The sequence below is a fragment of the Rhipicephalus sanguineus genome, chromosome 9, assembly GCF_013339695.2.
Source record: "Rhipicephalus sanguineus isolate Rsan-2018 chromosome 9, BIME_Rsan_1.4, whole genome shotgun sequence".
Lineage (NCBI taxonomy): Eukaryota > Metazoa > Arthropoda > Arachnida > Ixodida > Ixodidae > Rhipicephalus > Rhipicephalus sanguineus.
This window is the reverse complement of record NC_051184.2, coordinates 61,432,349-61,445,287: the sequence shown is the minus strand read 5'-3', so window position 1 is coordinate 61,445,287 and position 12,939 is coordinate 61,432,349. Positions and strand designations below refer to the sequence as shown.

The 12,939-nt window shown below is 49.1% G+C and overlaps 1 protein-coding gene across 3 annotated transcripts in view; it reads left to right on the top strand.

The window, feature by feature from the left end:
* The window catches only part of LOC119404151 (E3 ubiquitin-protein ligase Rnf220), a 62,052-nt gene that overhangs the window by 25,667 nt on the left and 23,446 nt on the right, over nt 1-12,939 (top strand). The window contains exons 2-5 of one of the 3 annotated variants that reach the window (XM_049419236.1): nt 5,170-5,223; nt 7,848-8,007; nt 9,657-9,847; nt 10,822-11,137. In XM_049419236.1, the coding sequence (XP_049275193.1) occupies nt 5,170-5,223; nt 7,848-8,007; nt 9,657-9,847; nt 10,822-11,137 (721 nt within the window). The remainder of the gene's footprint in view (nt 1-5,169; nt 5,224-7,847; nt 8,008-9,656; nt 9,848-10,821; nt 11,138-12,939) is intronic. The other 2 variants (XM_049419237.1, XM_037670745.2) reach the window with 2 other exon arrangements.

The window sequence follows — 12,939 nt, the reverse complement described above, 5'->3', positions numbered from 1 at the left end:
TCAGGTCCGTGTAATGCAGTGAATTGTACTAACAGTCGAATGAACTAATCTGTCATGCTAGGTAGCGTACCATGCTTCGGCACATATCTCCCATATCAAAAATACCAATACATCGAACTCCAGTAAGGTCGCCTTCATACAGTCAAACCCGGATATATATCGAATCTTAAGGGGTTTACAAAAGAATTCTATTACAGGCAATTCGATACATAAAATATTTTATGTATCGAAAATATTCTCAAAGAGTTTTTACAACTTTCAGATATGCACAATAATCCCTTCTATGTGGCTTCGACATATGCGGGTTCGGCTGCATTATATGCATCCGGGCTCGACTGTGAAACAGCGTGCTTTCATGCTTTGCTGCGCGAGGTCGGTGCGATGTGGCGTGGACCCACGGCGTGCGTTTTACCGTGTACGGATAGAAAAGTCGCCAAATGTCTTGACGGACATGTGCCCGTATATGGCTATTTTAATCCGCAAAGCATGGCCTACGAATGTGAATTGAAATTATTGCTCTGAACAGATCCAATACCTTCGCGTACGGCCCCTCAAAAGTCCGGATTTGTTGCTTCAGAAATTGCTCGGAACGCCACTTTTGCTAGTGAAAGGAAATCCTGGTACAAGGTCACAAAGACACGTTTAGATAAGACGGAAGGGCGGTAGTGACCGCGATAGATAATGCACCAGATAATATTAAAGAATAAAGTCGCATCAGCTTCGGCGCCACGATGCCGACACCAGCCGCTGATAAGAAAATATAAGGAGGGTAAATAAAATAAATGCTCCCCCGGTTACGCAACTCCCATAATTTCATTCGACACATATAATTTTTTTAAAAACCGAGCATTCAATTCTTATTCAAGCAACTTCCAATAGCTGGACGCCAATGACAAAAAAGCGATAGAGAGACAGCTCGGAAAAGAGATTTCGATATCTACAAATACAGACCTATTGACTCAGCCACATACTTGGTACAGTTCGCCGCCAGCTAGTTTTTTCTGCGTACCAGCATAGTATACTCGTAAATATCTGCAAGCATAGTGTTCTCGCAACAATTTATAGATATGCCGTAAGGGTACAACAATATTTTCCTTGCACATCGCAGCATATCGCGTTCTTCCTCTTTTGAATATTGAACGTGGGATGAAGTTTAGCGTTACACCAGGAAGTGAATGACGTAGAAAGAACAACCGGCACACAGGACACCAGCACTGCACGTATGTCCTCATATGCTACATCCAATGGGCCCTTGTTGAGCCACACTTCATGCTAAATTTCAAAAAAATAAAAAAAAATATGTGAGTAACAAGCCCAATCAAACGTCGTAACCTTTACCTATCTATCTATCTATCTATCTATCTATCTATCTATCTATCTATCTATCTATCTATCTATCTATCTATCTATCTATCTATCTATCTATCTATCTATCTATCTATCTATCTATCTATCTATCTATCTATCTATCTATCTATCTATCTATCTATTTGTATGTCTGTCTTCATCTAGGTCTATCTCTCTCGTTCACTCTTTTATTGAATATATGACATTCGTTACACCGGAGCAACCCGATACAATGTGAATAAATGCGCATCTCGATATCTCCATCAAGCATTAGTTGTTACTGTATGCTACAGTTCCTGTACGTCTACGGACGCTTTGGGGGTTCTGCGATTCCGTATGTGAAGACGAAATAAATCCCGCTTATTTGATTGGTAATCGTAAACCTTATTGAAGTAGTCTTAACGGAGGCTAGCATTTTCCTGTTTCCCGATACCTGTGAACTCGAAACACACGCGAGCTTCCGCGAACTGCCGGGCCTTCAGAGACGTTCGCGGCCCGAGTCAGCTCGTATCGACAAACGTGCGATCGCAGCGCCACGAGGCGCGGTGAGAAAGGGTGTCCCGAGTGCCGAGGAGTGGGGGAGCAGGTCGCAGAAGCGAAGGAGAGGGGACCGGAGTGTAGGAGAGTGAGACGGCGATGGACTCCGGAGAGAGAACCCGAGTCCCCGGGACCGAAACCCCGGGCGAAGACGACGATGCACACAGCGAGAGAGAGAGAGAGAGAGAAAGTTTTAACCCTCTGCGGCGGGCAGAGGTTGCTCCCGGGGCCGAGTCTGTTGCCGCGGCTCGACCAATGGGGTGCGAGCTCCGGTTCCGATGGTGGAGTTCACCGCCCCGGGCCCGACTACACCGGGGACCCGGGGCCCGTTGCTGCGGAAACTCCACTGCCAGGGGGCGGAGTGTTGTTCATAGAAAGGAGTCGAGACTCCGCCCTTGGCTCGCGCTGTTGGACCTATCTATGCCTGCGGCGCTCCATATGGGCTGCGGTGACTGCGCTCTGCGGTGGTTTTTGCACTGCGCAACCGGCGGTGGAAAGGGGGTGGGGGAAAGGGATACAGGGCAGGTGAGGTTCGACTCGGGCACGAAGGGGAGTTATAACTTTGGGTCGGTCTACAGAGCGTCACTCCCTTCATTTTGTGCGTCCACTAGCACTAAACCCTTCCACCTCTTCTCTCGGGCTTCTGCCGCAGTGGCACTGCCGCAGTCCGCGGCGCGACTGTAGATACGGTGCAGTCTGTCTCCGCCCTGAAGCGGGGTAGTCAGCTAGCGCCCCCTAGGCTTCATAGAGTAACTGGGGAGGGAAGGGCTCGGCAGAGTGAGGCGGGGAAGGGAGAGAAAATAGTTTGCGCGGAGTACGAACGGAGGGAGAAGCGGAGATAAGGGATGAAAATAAAGTTGGAAGGAGGATGGAGGGGGGGACGGAAAGCAGTTATGGATGAAGGTCGAAGGCCCGCAGAGTTTTGATCAAAGTCGTATTATCAACACCGCCGGCCTCGCTGCTGTACTTGCAGTCGCGTGTGTATACGCTCGCAGTGGAGCGCGCGACTCGCTCGAAAGGCGGCCGAGGAAAGAGAGGGAAGGGAGAGATGTTTAGTGGCGGAGCGCCAACTCCAGGCCTTCCTGTGTTATTCTCGCGGTGCGCTGCGCTTTTCATTTAGGCTGGCGCTCCGCCTGTGTCTCTCTATCTCCGTTCAGGCGAAACGTCCTTTCGTTATTTGTTCTTTGGCTTTTACATTTGTGCACTTCTGAGCGACTTCGCCTTGTTTTTTCTTTCCTTTTTTTTTCTTCGTGGCGATATTTCCCCTTTCTTACCCCGCTAACCGCACCGCCATATTGCGGCCGCCCCTCCTGCCGTATCGGAAGCCGCCATATTGATTCTCCAGCTGCGTTCAGGGTGCCAGTGACATCTGAAAGAAATGTTCTTTCACCAGTGTGAATAAAAGAAATGAACGGCCTTCAGTGAAGGCCGTAACTAGGGGGGTGTTGAGGGGGGTCTTGATACCGCCCGAAATTTTTTCATGCTTTAACTTTTCGGGTGATGCTAAAACATTTGCATGACTTCACAGCGACCACCACTTGCCAACGTTAGCCGTTCTAGAACAAACACCCCCCGAAAAAAATCCCTGGGTACGGCCCTGGCCTTCATACACTATGCTGCAGCAGTCTGCTTCGGTGGTACAGTGGTTATGGTGCTCGGCTGCTGATCCCGAAGGTCGCAGGTTCGATCCCGGCCGCGGCTGTCCCATTTCGATGGAAATGAAATGGTGGAGGCCCGTGTACTGTGCGATATCAGTGCATGTTGAAGAACAGCAGATGGGCGAAATTTCCGGAGCCCTCCGCTACGGCGTGACTTTGACACGTAAAACTCTGGATGTTATTATTATTTATTACACCTGGGGACATAAGTGATTCCCTTGTTCTGAATGCATTTCAATTCTGTGCAATAAATAGTATTACAAGGCATCTTGGATGCGGGACTTAGGCGACGAAGTTGTCTTCACTGACAGAGGTCGTCGTAACTGCATGTGCCGACGTTTGCTTCTGAACGCACTGCCACTTTTTAGTTTGTTCTGGGGATCTGTTCTATATAGACTTTCCCACAGCACGAGACCCGTTTCTTCATTTCTGAATGCACATTCATACGCTGACATTAGTCCAGAACCCAGATCGCTGACAAACAAGATGAAAAGTTTCTACAGTCTAAGGTTATGTAAATATGTTCTCTTCAGGTATATGTGTATATAGAAGCACTCGTATGGCTTTATGAACTGGTGAGCTGCGACGCCAGGCTCTCAAGAGCGTTGCTTCTTTAAAGAAATTGACCCTCCAGGCTACCCAGAGCGCACTGTAAAGTGTGACGCCGTTTATCGAAGCGGGAACAGTAGAACTGGAGTTGATATAACCCCCTCCCCGCCACCCCCCCCCCCCGCTTCCTGCGTGTAAGGTGACAAACCGTACAGTGTCTAGCTAACCTCCGTGACTTTGACGCTGATAAATCTCTCTTTCACACACACACACACACACACACACACACACACACACACACACACACACACACACACACACACACACACACACACACACACACACACACACACACACACACACACACACACACACACACACACACACACACACACACACACACACACACACACACATTATTGCGTAATAGCATGTCTGACATTTTAAAATCGCGCCCACAGCTATGCCGCGAAGAGCGCGAGCGTGACAGCGAAATTCACCCATGCCCGCTCTAGTGTTTAGTTGTCGTTGATGCCTTATTCTTATTTGCTAACTAGAATTCAAGCGCATTACACTACCATTCAAACTAAATGCAAGTGGACGTGCACCTCAGTGGATTTGAGCTACGAACACCTTATGACGTAAAATAGTCGTTCAACGATTGTACGTCATACATAAGGCGTTGATAGCTAAGTTACGTGACGACGGGTGCGCTCCACAAGCTCATAAAAGATTACATTTCTAATATAACTTCCGATGCGAACATTCGCAAACTGCAGTCCGCGTAAACAAGTTTTACAAGTGGTAGCAATGAACTTTGCCGCGTTTCGAACTCGCGTGAACATTATTATGTAGGTACGAACACGTATTACTTTCTTGTACCTATACGATATTGAAGACGACGTACGTACTTGCGTATTTAAGTTAGAAGCGTGGTCGTATAAAATAGCCAAGTTAAGAATACATCGTAATTTAACCTATAAAGAAAAAAATAGGATGCAGATATAACCGTAGCCTGTTAAGACACGTTTTTCCAGCGTATACGGAGATGCTCAACTTTCTGGGTGTCTGCTTTCAGAACATGTCCTGGAACACGAACGAGGACAAATTGGCCTTGAACTTCAGCAAAACCGTAGGTTGTCTTAATTTATAAGCTCTGCATTTTTTTTTTATAATATCATAGCTGAACCAAGCGACGCGGAATGTCTCGCTTTACAGCCATGACCAGGATTTGGGGACATTAGGGGACATGTGCACGTAGTGCCATCTCTCGTCGGTGACAGCGGTGGCCTGCCATAACTGAATGGGGAATAGGCGAAAAAAAACATATCTGACGAAAAAAAGATAGTTATCAAAAACGACTCCCGGTTCTACACAACAGAGAGTTATTTGAACATGCTGTTAAAATTTGAGTGTCGCCCTACAAACCGCGCGGCTTTCCAGAGTGTTTAAAATCTTTACAATAGGGCCCCGTGTGTTTCTAATGGGCGGTGTCCAGTTGTCCTGGGAAGACACACGCTTTGTATTGCGATACTACAATTTTACCAAAATGTTCAAGTAGGTCTCTGCTGTATAGAACCCGGAGTCGTTTTTGGTAACTAGCTTTTTTTTCAAGAGATATGATTTTTTTCGCCTATTTCCCATTCAGTTATGGCAGGATGCCGTTGCTGCCGCCGAGAGATGGCGCCACGCACAAATGTGCCCAAATCCTGGCAATGTGGTTGTCGTGCTGGGAATTACTTTTGCGAGACATTGCTATGGGCGCCCGAAAGACCTGCGCATTGCTCCCCTATTTTATAAACTTCCAATAATGATGGCTATGCAAGCTTACGGATAGAAGCACTATTTCGACAGCAAATTACGTCAAGTAGCAGTAAAATCAAGAAAACGCTTTCCTTTATATGTGTATAAATTGCGCTATCTGATACCGTTGGATGGAAAGGACAATCTATGGAACAGCTTTCGGCGTCGTATCCAGCTTTAATGATCAGGGTTAAGTTTGTTACGCCATCCTGTTACCTTTCTTTTACCAGTCAGAAAAATGCATTGATGCACCAGAGTACTTTTACAAGAGAGTTGTTGCAGTTATAATGCCCAATAGGAACTTACGTTGCTCGTTGATCTATACACTTTTTTGATTCTACGCAAGATCTGTACAGACAAAGTTGATTGATGCAATTCAGAAGAAATTCTTAGCTCAACATATACGGCCTTGCAATCTTGTGTCGTTTATTTTTCTCAGCAAAAATTAATCGAAAGAAATATTTCTTTCGCTGGGTCTTTAATCCCGCTGCAGATGTAACATTGCTGTTTTTTTATCTCATCTTCGCTCCTTTCGTATTTTCATCATACACCGCAGTTGTTATTTAGAACTGCAAACTTCTTATATGCTGACAGCAAGCCTTTATCAGGCGGCTTATGTCCTTAGCTCTACTACGATTTTCTGTACGCGTAATGAAAGCGAAGTGCGTCTTCGCACTCTTCTTTCTACCGGTTGCTTGTTTCACTAACTCAAGGATGTTTGCAGTTTGAGCCAATATATAGATAGCTATGGATGCAGTTGTAATCTCTGTCAGCAGTTACAAGTTTCCTGCCTGCCATGTTGCGTTTTTTCGTCGAGTACACCCCCCCCCCCCAAGATCATTTCAATACGATTAAGTAGGGACGTACGAATAGTACATTTTAGGTTCGAGGCGAATTCTAAGCGAATTTGGTCAAATAATATCCAATCGAATAGTTCGAATAGTATATATCACATATTATGAAGGAAAATGTGCAAATTTGTCATGTCCCAACTAACCTGCACAGTATAGTTTAAAATTCGAACAAAGAGTGCGCGATTGTCATTCTTTTTGTTTCAAAGTGAAGTGGAAGCAACTTTGAATAGTAGCAGGACTCGAATTTCGTTAGGATGCAAGCGATAACCGTTAAAGTACGCTACGTTTCAAAACTGATTATACTTAGAGCATATAAGTCCGTACAAAAAGCTTTTAAACTTTAACAAATTATTATTGGATGTGGGGGTAATATCTAAACTTGCAGCGAGGCTTTGCAGCAGTGCGAATTTTTTCTGGACAGGTGCTTTCACGGCACAGCATTTCTAAACTGCAGTGAAACCACTTTTACAGGGGGTTTACATGCGGTCACTCCTATTCGTTCATTTCGAATACTTCGAAATTTCGAATAATTTAAATTCGCGTCGAAGCGAATTCAGATACTATAATATTCGTTCGAATATTCGAAGTGCTCCAATATTCGCGCACGCCTACGACTAAGGGTGTCGTTTCGTACACCGCGCTGACTTTTCTCATTGTGTTAACTTGAGCTGAAATCCTTTTTTGTCAAGTTACACCCACAAGCGCACATTGATATGCCCTTGTTTCCCACAACAAGCTATCTGTCACGACGCATTGTCCGCGTTCACACGAGTCGCATGCGCACTTCCGTGACGTTCACTGAACGTCCCGGAAGTGCGCATGCGATCGCGGGTCGTTGATCGCGGCCCTCATAGGCGTGCGCAGGGTTCCCCATCAGGGGGGGCGAAGGTTCATCGCTGCGCCCCCGCCCCCTTGTAAGTCAATGTACGAGGCAGATTTAGCGCCCCCCCCCCCTCTTAGGTGACTAGGGGGATCAATGTATGGGGCAGATTTTGCGACCCCCTTTTAGGCTATTAGGGGGGACGGCCGCCCCCCATGCCCCCCCCCCCCCCTGTGCGCACGCCTATGGCGGCCCTCACGGTCATCCTTGGCTGTGCAGGGTGCCGGCGGGGCCCTGGACGACGGCGGGCCACCGTCCCCTTTCCTCATGGGAGGAGTGCCTTCCAGTCCCTCACCCGACGACAAGGGCCGTTCGGCGGGCGTCGGCGGAGCGACGGCCGGAGGCGTCGGTCCCCTGCTGCCCACGGCACAGCCCGCCGGTCAGTGCTCATCACGAGTTCCCTCACTAATATACCTTGGCCCTTTGATTACTTGCTCCTGTAAAGTGTATCAGACTCTGCCGATACCTTACCACAAAGGAATGCTTATTATTCCCATGTACAGTACTCGGCGATCGAAACTCGGTACTCGGAGCGCGTTGCTGCTGGCGGTGAGGGTGACGGTGAGGGCGAGAGCGTTCGTGAGGCATGCATGGTGGCTGCGTCCGGTAGAGATGTCGTTCAGTCTGCCGTTCTCGGTAGATCCGGCGGAGCACTGCAGTCCGTCGAAACGCACGCTCGCCAGCTACAGCCACTTCGCGCGGCGCTGCACGTGACCGCTGTGTTTTTGAAGCCATGGCAAGCAGCGCTACGCCGGCACCACCAACAACCACATGCTGAACGGTTGTCGATACTCGATGCACTAACCATGTGTCACGAACGCTGTCACCGTTACCCACACCGCCAACAGCCACGCGCTCCGGCTGTCACGCTTCAATCGCCGAGCACTGTACAATGAAACCATATGTACAGTACGGTCCACTATTAAAGGGAACACTCGAATGAGCACCTTTAATACTACTGTTCCCCTAGCGGTAAGAGGATGTGGAAACACTGTTCGCGCACGACACTGGTCTGTGAAAAGGTGTCAGAACTGTCAACCACCGGTAGTGTTATGCAAATATAAGCCACTATGCTTTTGCAAGAGAGCGAAATCTAGGCCCGCCCCGCGCGCTAGTGTTCCCTTTAACCGTGGGCCCGTCCGTACAAAGTGGGCAGCGAATAAAACGTCATGCACGTGACTTGTGGTTTTCTGAACTTTTTTTCGCGAAATGTAGGCAGGGCGTCACGTCCGGCACTTTCTCATACGATAAAACTGAGGGCATTTTTGTTCGCACTGTGACTAAACTGGACCCCCCAGCGATCATCCCAAAGCTCAGCAACGGCGCGGAAAGCCGACAGCCGTGCGCTTCCGAGTACAGACTTTTACGGCAATAGCAAATATATAGGCACTCCACGAGCATTTTTGCCGTCGCCGTGATGTTCCGTATAAACTCCAAATCGATCACACGTCTTACAGTGTTCTATGTGCGAGTGAAAGCATGCGAGGGCTGCCGACGATCGCTCCTCAAGCGGAGAGGTTCGAAAAGCGCATGGAGCAGGGAGCCGGAGTAAGGCTGAGCCTCCGGCAGGAAATGCTTACGTTAACCAACCGGGCGCGGTCGCACGCGCCGTATCTTTAGAGGCGGTAAGCAGACGGCTCATACATTTGTACGTGTTCTTCTCTCACCGCGAAGTTCACGTTGAACAGCACGAAGGTCACTTCACTCGCTTCAGCGGCCGGGTTTGTTAAAGACTGAGCTGCTAGCCTTAATTCGTATAGCATTCCAATATGTTGCTATCGCATTCCCTGTTTCGGCCCAGAGCAGAACTATGACTTTTTAAACTATTAACACTCTATATGTGCTGCGTCACGCTCATACATGTTCGCAAATGCTACACAGGGTAAGTGGCGCATGTTTGCCGTGCATTAGCCATTGCGCCAATTCTGGCATTCCGTCAACACTTGCGGTGTTTGCTAGTGCCGTGTTCCGTCGGGACGCCCAGCTCATGTCTTGCGCACTACAAACGTCCTCCGTGTGTCGTTGCAGGTTTCCCCTTGCTGGGAGGCAAGCAGCCGGGTGGCTTTCCCCTGTCCCTGTTGTACGGGCAGCCCTCATCGTACCTGCTCGTCGGGTCGGCGCCCTTCATGCCGCTGCCGCCGCAGGGAGACCTGTCGCGGGGGCTCCTGTTCCCACCCTTGCACGCGGGATTCGACCCCCTCGCCAAGGTACTCCAGGCCGTACGTGACCAGAACAAGACATATACTGTGGCTTTATCTAGAAGACACCCTGATCTCACTATGTCTATCTCTAATCGGCAGGGTAACCGGTGGTCATTAAGGGTAACTGAGTGGATTCCAAGGGATGGCAAACGCGTGAGGGGGAGACAGAAAATTAGGTGGGTAGATGAGATTAAGACGTTTGTATAGGTATAACGTGGCAGCAGAAAGCACAGGACCGGGTTGATTGGCGGAACATGGGAGAGGCCTTTGCCCTGCAGTGGGCGTAGACAGGCTGATGGTGATGATGATGATGACAACAGGTCCTTTATTTTTTTCATCAAGAAGATGAGGGAGGCAGGAAGAAAAAGCTGAGAAGCAGCTGGACCAGCTCCGGCCGCCCAAAAGCACTGTAACAGATACTCTAGCTTACGCAAACTTACTTTAGGTGCCGTCTTCCGGCTCCTTAGACTAGATTTAAGTGCACCAAATGCACCTTCTTTCGAGGCGTTGTCCCTTGGATACAGTGACGGGAAGATTGCCGATGCCCTGCAGGAGTTTCTGAAAGGTTCAAAGAGATTTAGGTTATAACGTCAATCTTTACTCTTGTTTTTCTACTTTTTCAAGTTGCTTTCTTTTTTAATTCAAATTCTACGCTTCATTGCGTATATTACATTCTATTATTCTATTCTCAATATTTTTTCTTTCATTTTCACTTCTTTCATCTTAAATAGACAAAACTTAAGCTTTAAGAATTATATTTTAAAAAACTATCCGGTTCTTGGCCAATCCCCCAGCGTGGCTGTGTGCCAGAGTTTCAAGGGTCTACTCTACTCTACTCCAAAAGTACACTTTGGCGAGTTTGCAGCAAACTGTGGTGCCCATAATAAAGATCGGGAGGAGATTCGTACAGCGATGAGACAACGCTTCCTTTTCGCACGATGGCCGAATCGTGTAACAGCGCGCGCTTTCCTTTTTGCCTGCATACGATGCAGGAGCGGATGGCATCGTGCCTGGACCTAGCGGCCCGCTCGTACGCGCACCAGCAAGCCGCGGCCGCCGCCCACCAGCAGCGTACCGGGGCCAACAAGGGCGGCTCGTCGCCCCACGACGTTCGCAGTCAGCTGCTGGGCGCCCCGACGTTGCCTTTTCCCCCGGGACTGCACGACCGGTGGCGGTCGCCGCACCACGTGCAGGACCTGATGTCGTCGGCCGGCGACAACGCGGCGTCCCCGCCGTCTCCCTTCGGAACGGACCGCAGCGGCTCGCCCGCCAAGGGCCTGGACCTCAAGAGGACGGACCACCTGGCGGGTGAGTGGACGCACCATCAGATGGCGTTAACAGGTGCTGTATTACGTTTCCGTCGGAGAGGGAAAGCACATCCTTCCTCGGCTGCCGCGGCAATCCGCCCTTTTTTCACGACGCCCCTGCGCATGCGCTCTCCCCTAGCGGGAAAGTCGCGAAACGTCTCTTCATCTCGGAGGCTTTGCTTCTGGCAATACCGGTTGTCCCGGACCCTACCAAACCTCTACCAAAACGGCAGTGGGCAGCACCGGAAATTGAAGGAGGCGGATTCAGTGGTTAGTGTTCGGCTGCTGACCCGAAAGATGTGGGTTCGATCCCGGCCGCGACGGTCGCATTCCGATGAAAGCGAAATGCTTGAGGCCCGTGTACGGTGCGTTGTCAGTGCCCGTTAAAGAACGCCGGGTGGTCGAAATTATCCGCAACCACGCACTACGGTGTCTCCCACATTCGTAGTCGCTTTTGGGACGTTAAAGCCCATAAACAACCAGAGCGAGCCTTACTCTCGCAAGGTAGTACGGAGCAGTGAATTTACAGTTTGTTTTGATTTAATAATAACATCTGGGGTTTAACGTCCCAAAACCACGATATGATTATGAGAGACGCCGTAGTGGAGGGCTCCGGAAATTTCGACCACCTGGGGTTCTTTAACGTGCACCTAAATCTAAGTACACGGGCCTCAAACATTTTCGCCTCCATCGAAAATGCAGCCGCCGCGGCCGGGATTCGATCCCGCGACCTTCGGGTCAGCAGCCGAGCGCCATAACCACTAGACCATCGTGGCGGGGCAGTTTGTTTTGATTTAGAAAAGGAAACTGTAAATGTGTTACGCTGCAGTTGAGCCAACCTTTATAGCACCCTAAAAACGTGGCGAAGGTCCCAGGCACAGACCACACTGAAGATGATAATCGCGTACAGATCACGTAAGAAGTGTTTAATAAATGCCCACAATATCTAATTCATACAGCCGAGACATTAGTCAGAGCTAGAAATGAGCTCGGTGGCTTACAGGTCACCGTTTCGTTGCAAAAGGAAAGCACATAAAATCATTTCGTTGATTTGTTGATTTCATACTGCCTCCACCTATCGGCGACCGGAATGAGTTCACTAAAGATACCACCTTCAGTCAGGCGCCAGTACTACGCATGCCAAGAGCCTGTCAAGTGCGCAGCGCTACACATGCAATGAACAGTGCACTCAAAGCACCACTATGCCAACCGCTGTCCCTGCGGCAAGTGTTATCGGAACATTGAAGAACCATCTAATAGTTAAAAAGCCAGAGTTCACAATAGCCTCGCGTATTCAATGTCTAGCTTCCTTTATACGGTCGTGAGAAAACGTAAAACGCCGCATGAATCCCAAGCAATCGCACCGGGTCCCTTTAGATGTGACGGCTCCAGCTCAGCAAAACGTGTGCGAAATGTACGGTCATCTGGACCGTTGCTCCTGTCAGCGTTTTGCGATATTCAAGTAAGGAGAAATGACGACTACGGTTCAAAGGTTTGCTACAGCACGCAGCTCTCTCAATCTTGAAGCGTTCTATCATGGCATCGTTCCCTGCTACTGTAGTACGGCGTGAACGCTTTACAATCCCACTGTAACGGCGCTTGCCGTGCCAATCGTCCCGTCGTACGCCGTCCCCTACATATCGGTCCGTTCCACTCGCCTAACACGTGACTGACAGCCGAGTCGGACGACAGAGGAGTCGCTTTATAATTCGAAGGCGAGCGTTAAAAACTATCGAGCAGGCACCAAAACAGAGAGAGGGAAAGAAAAAAAAAGCGGGAACAACCAGGAGAAGAGCGAAAGCA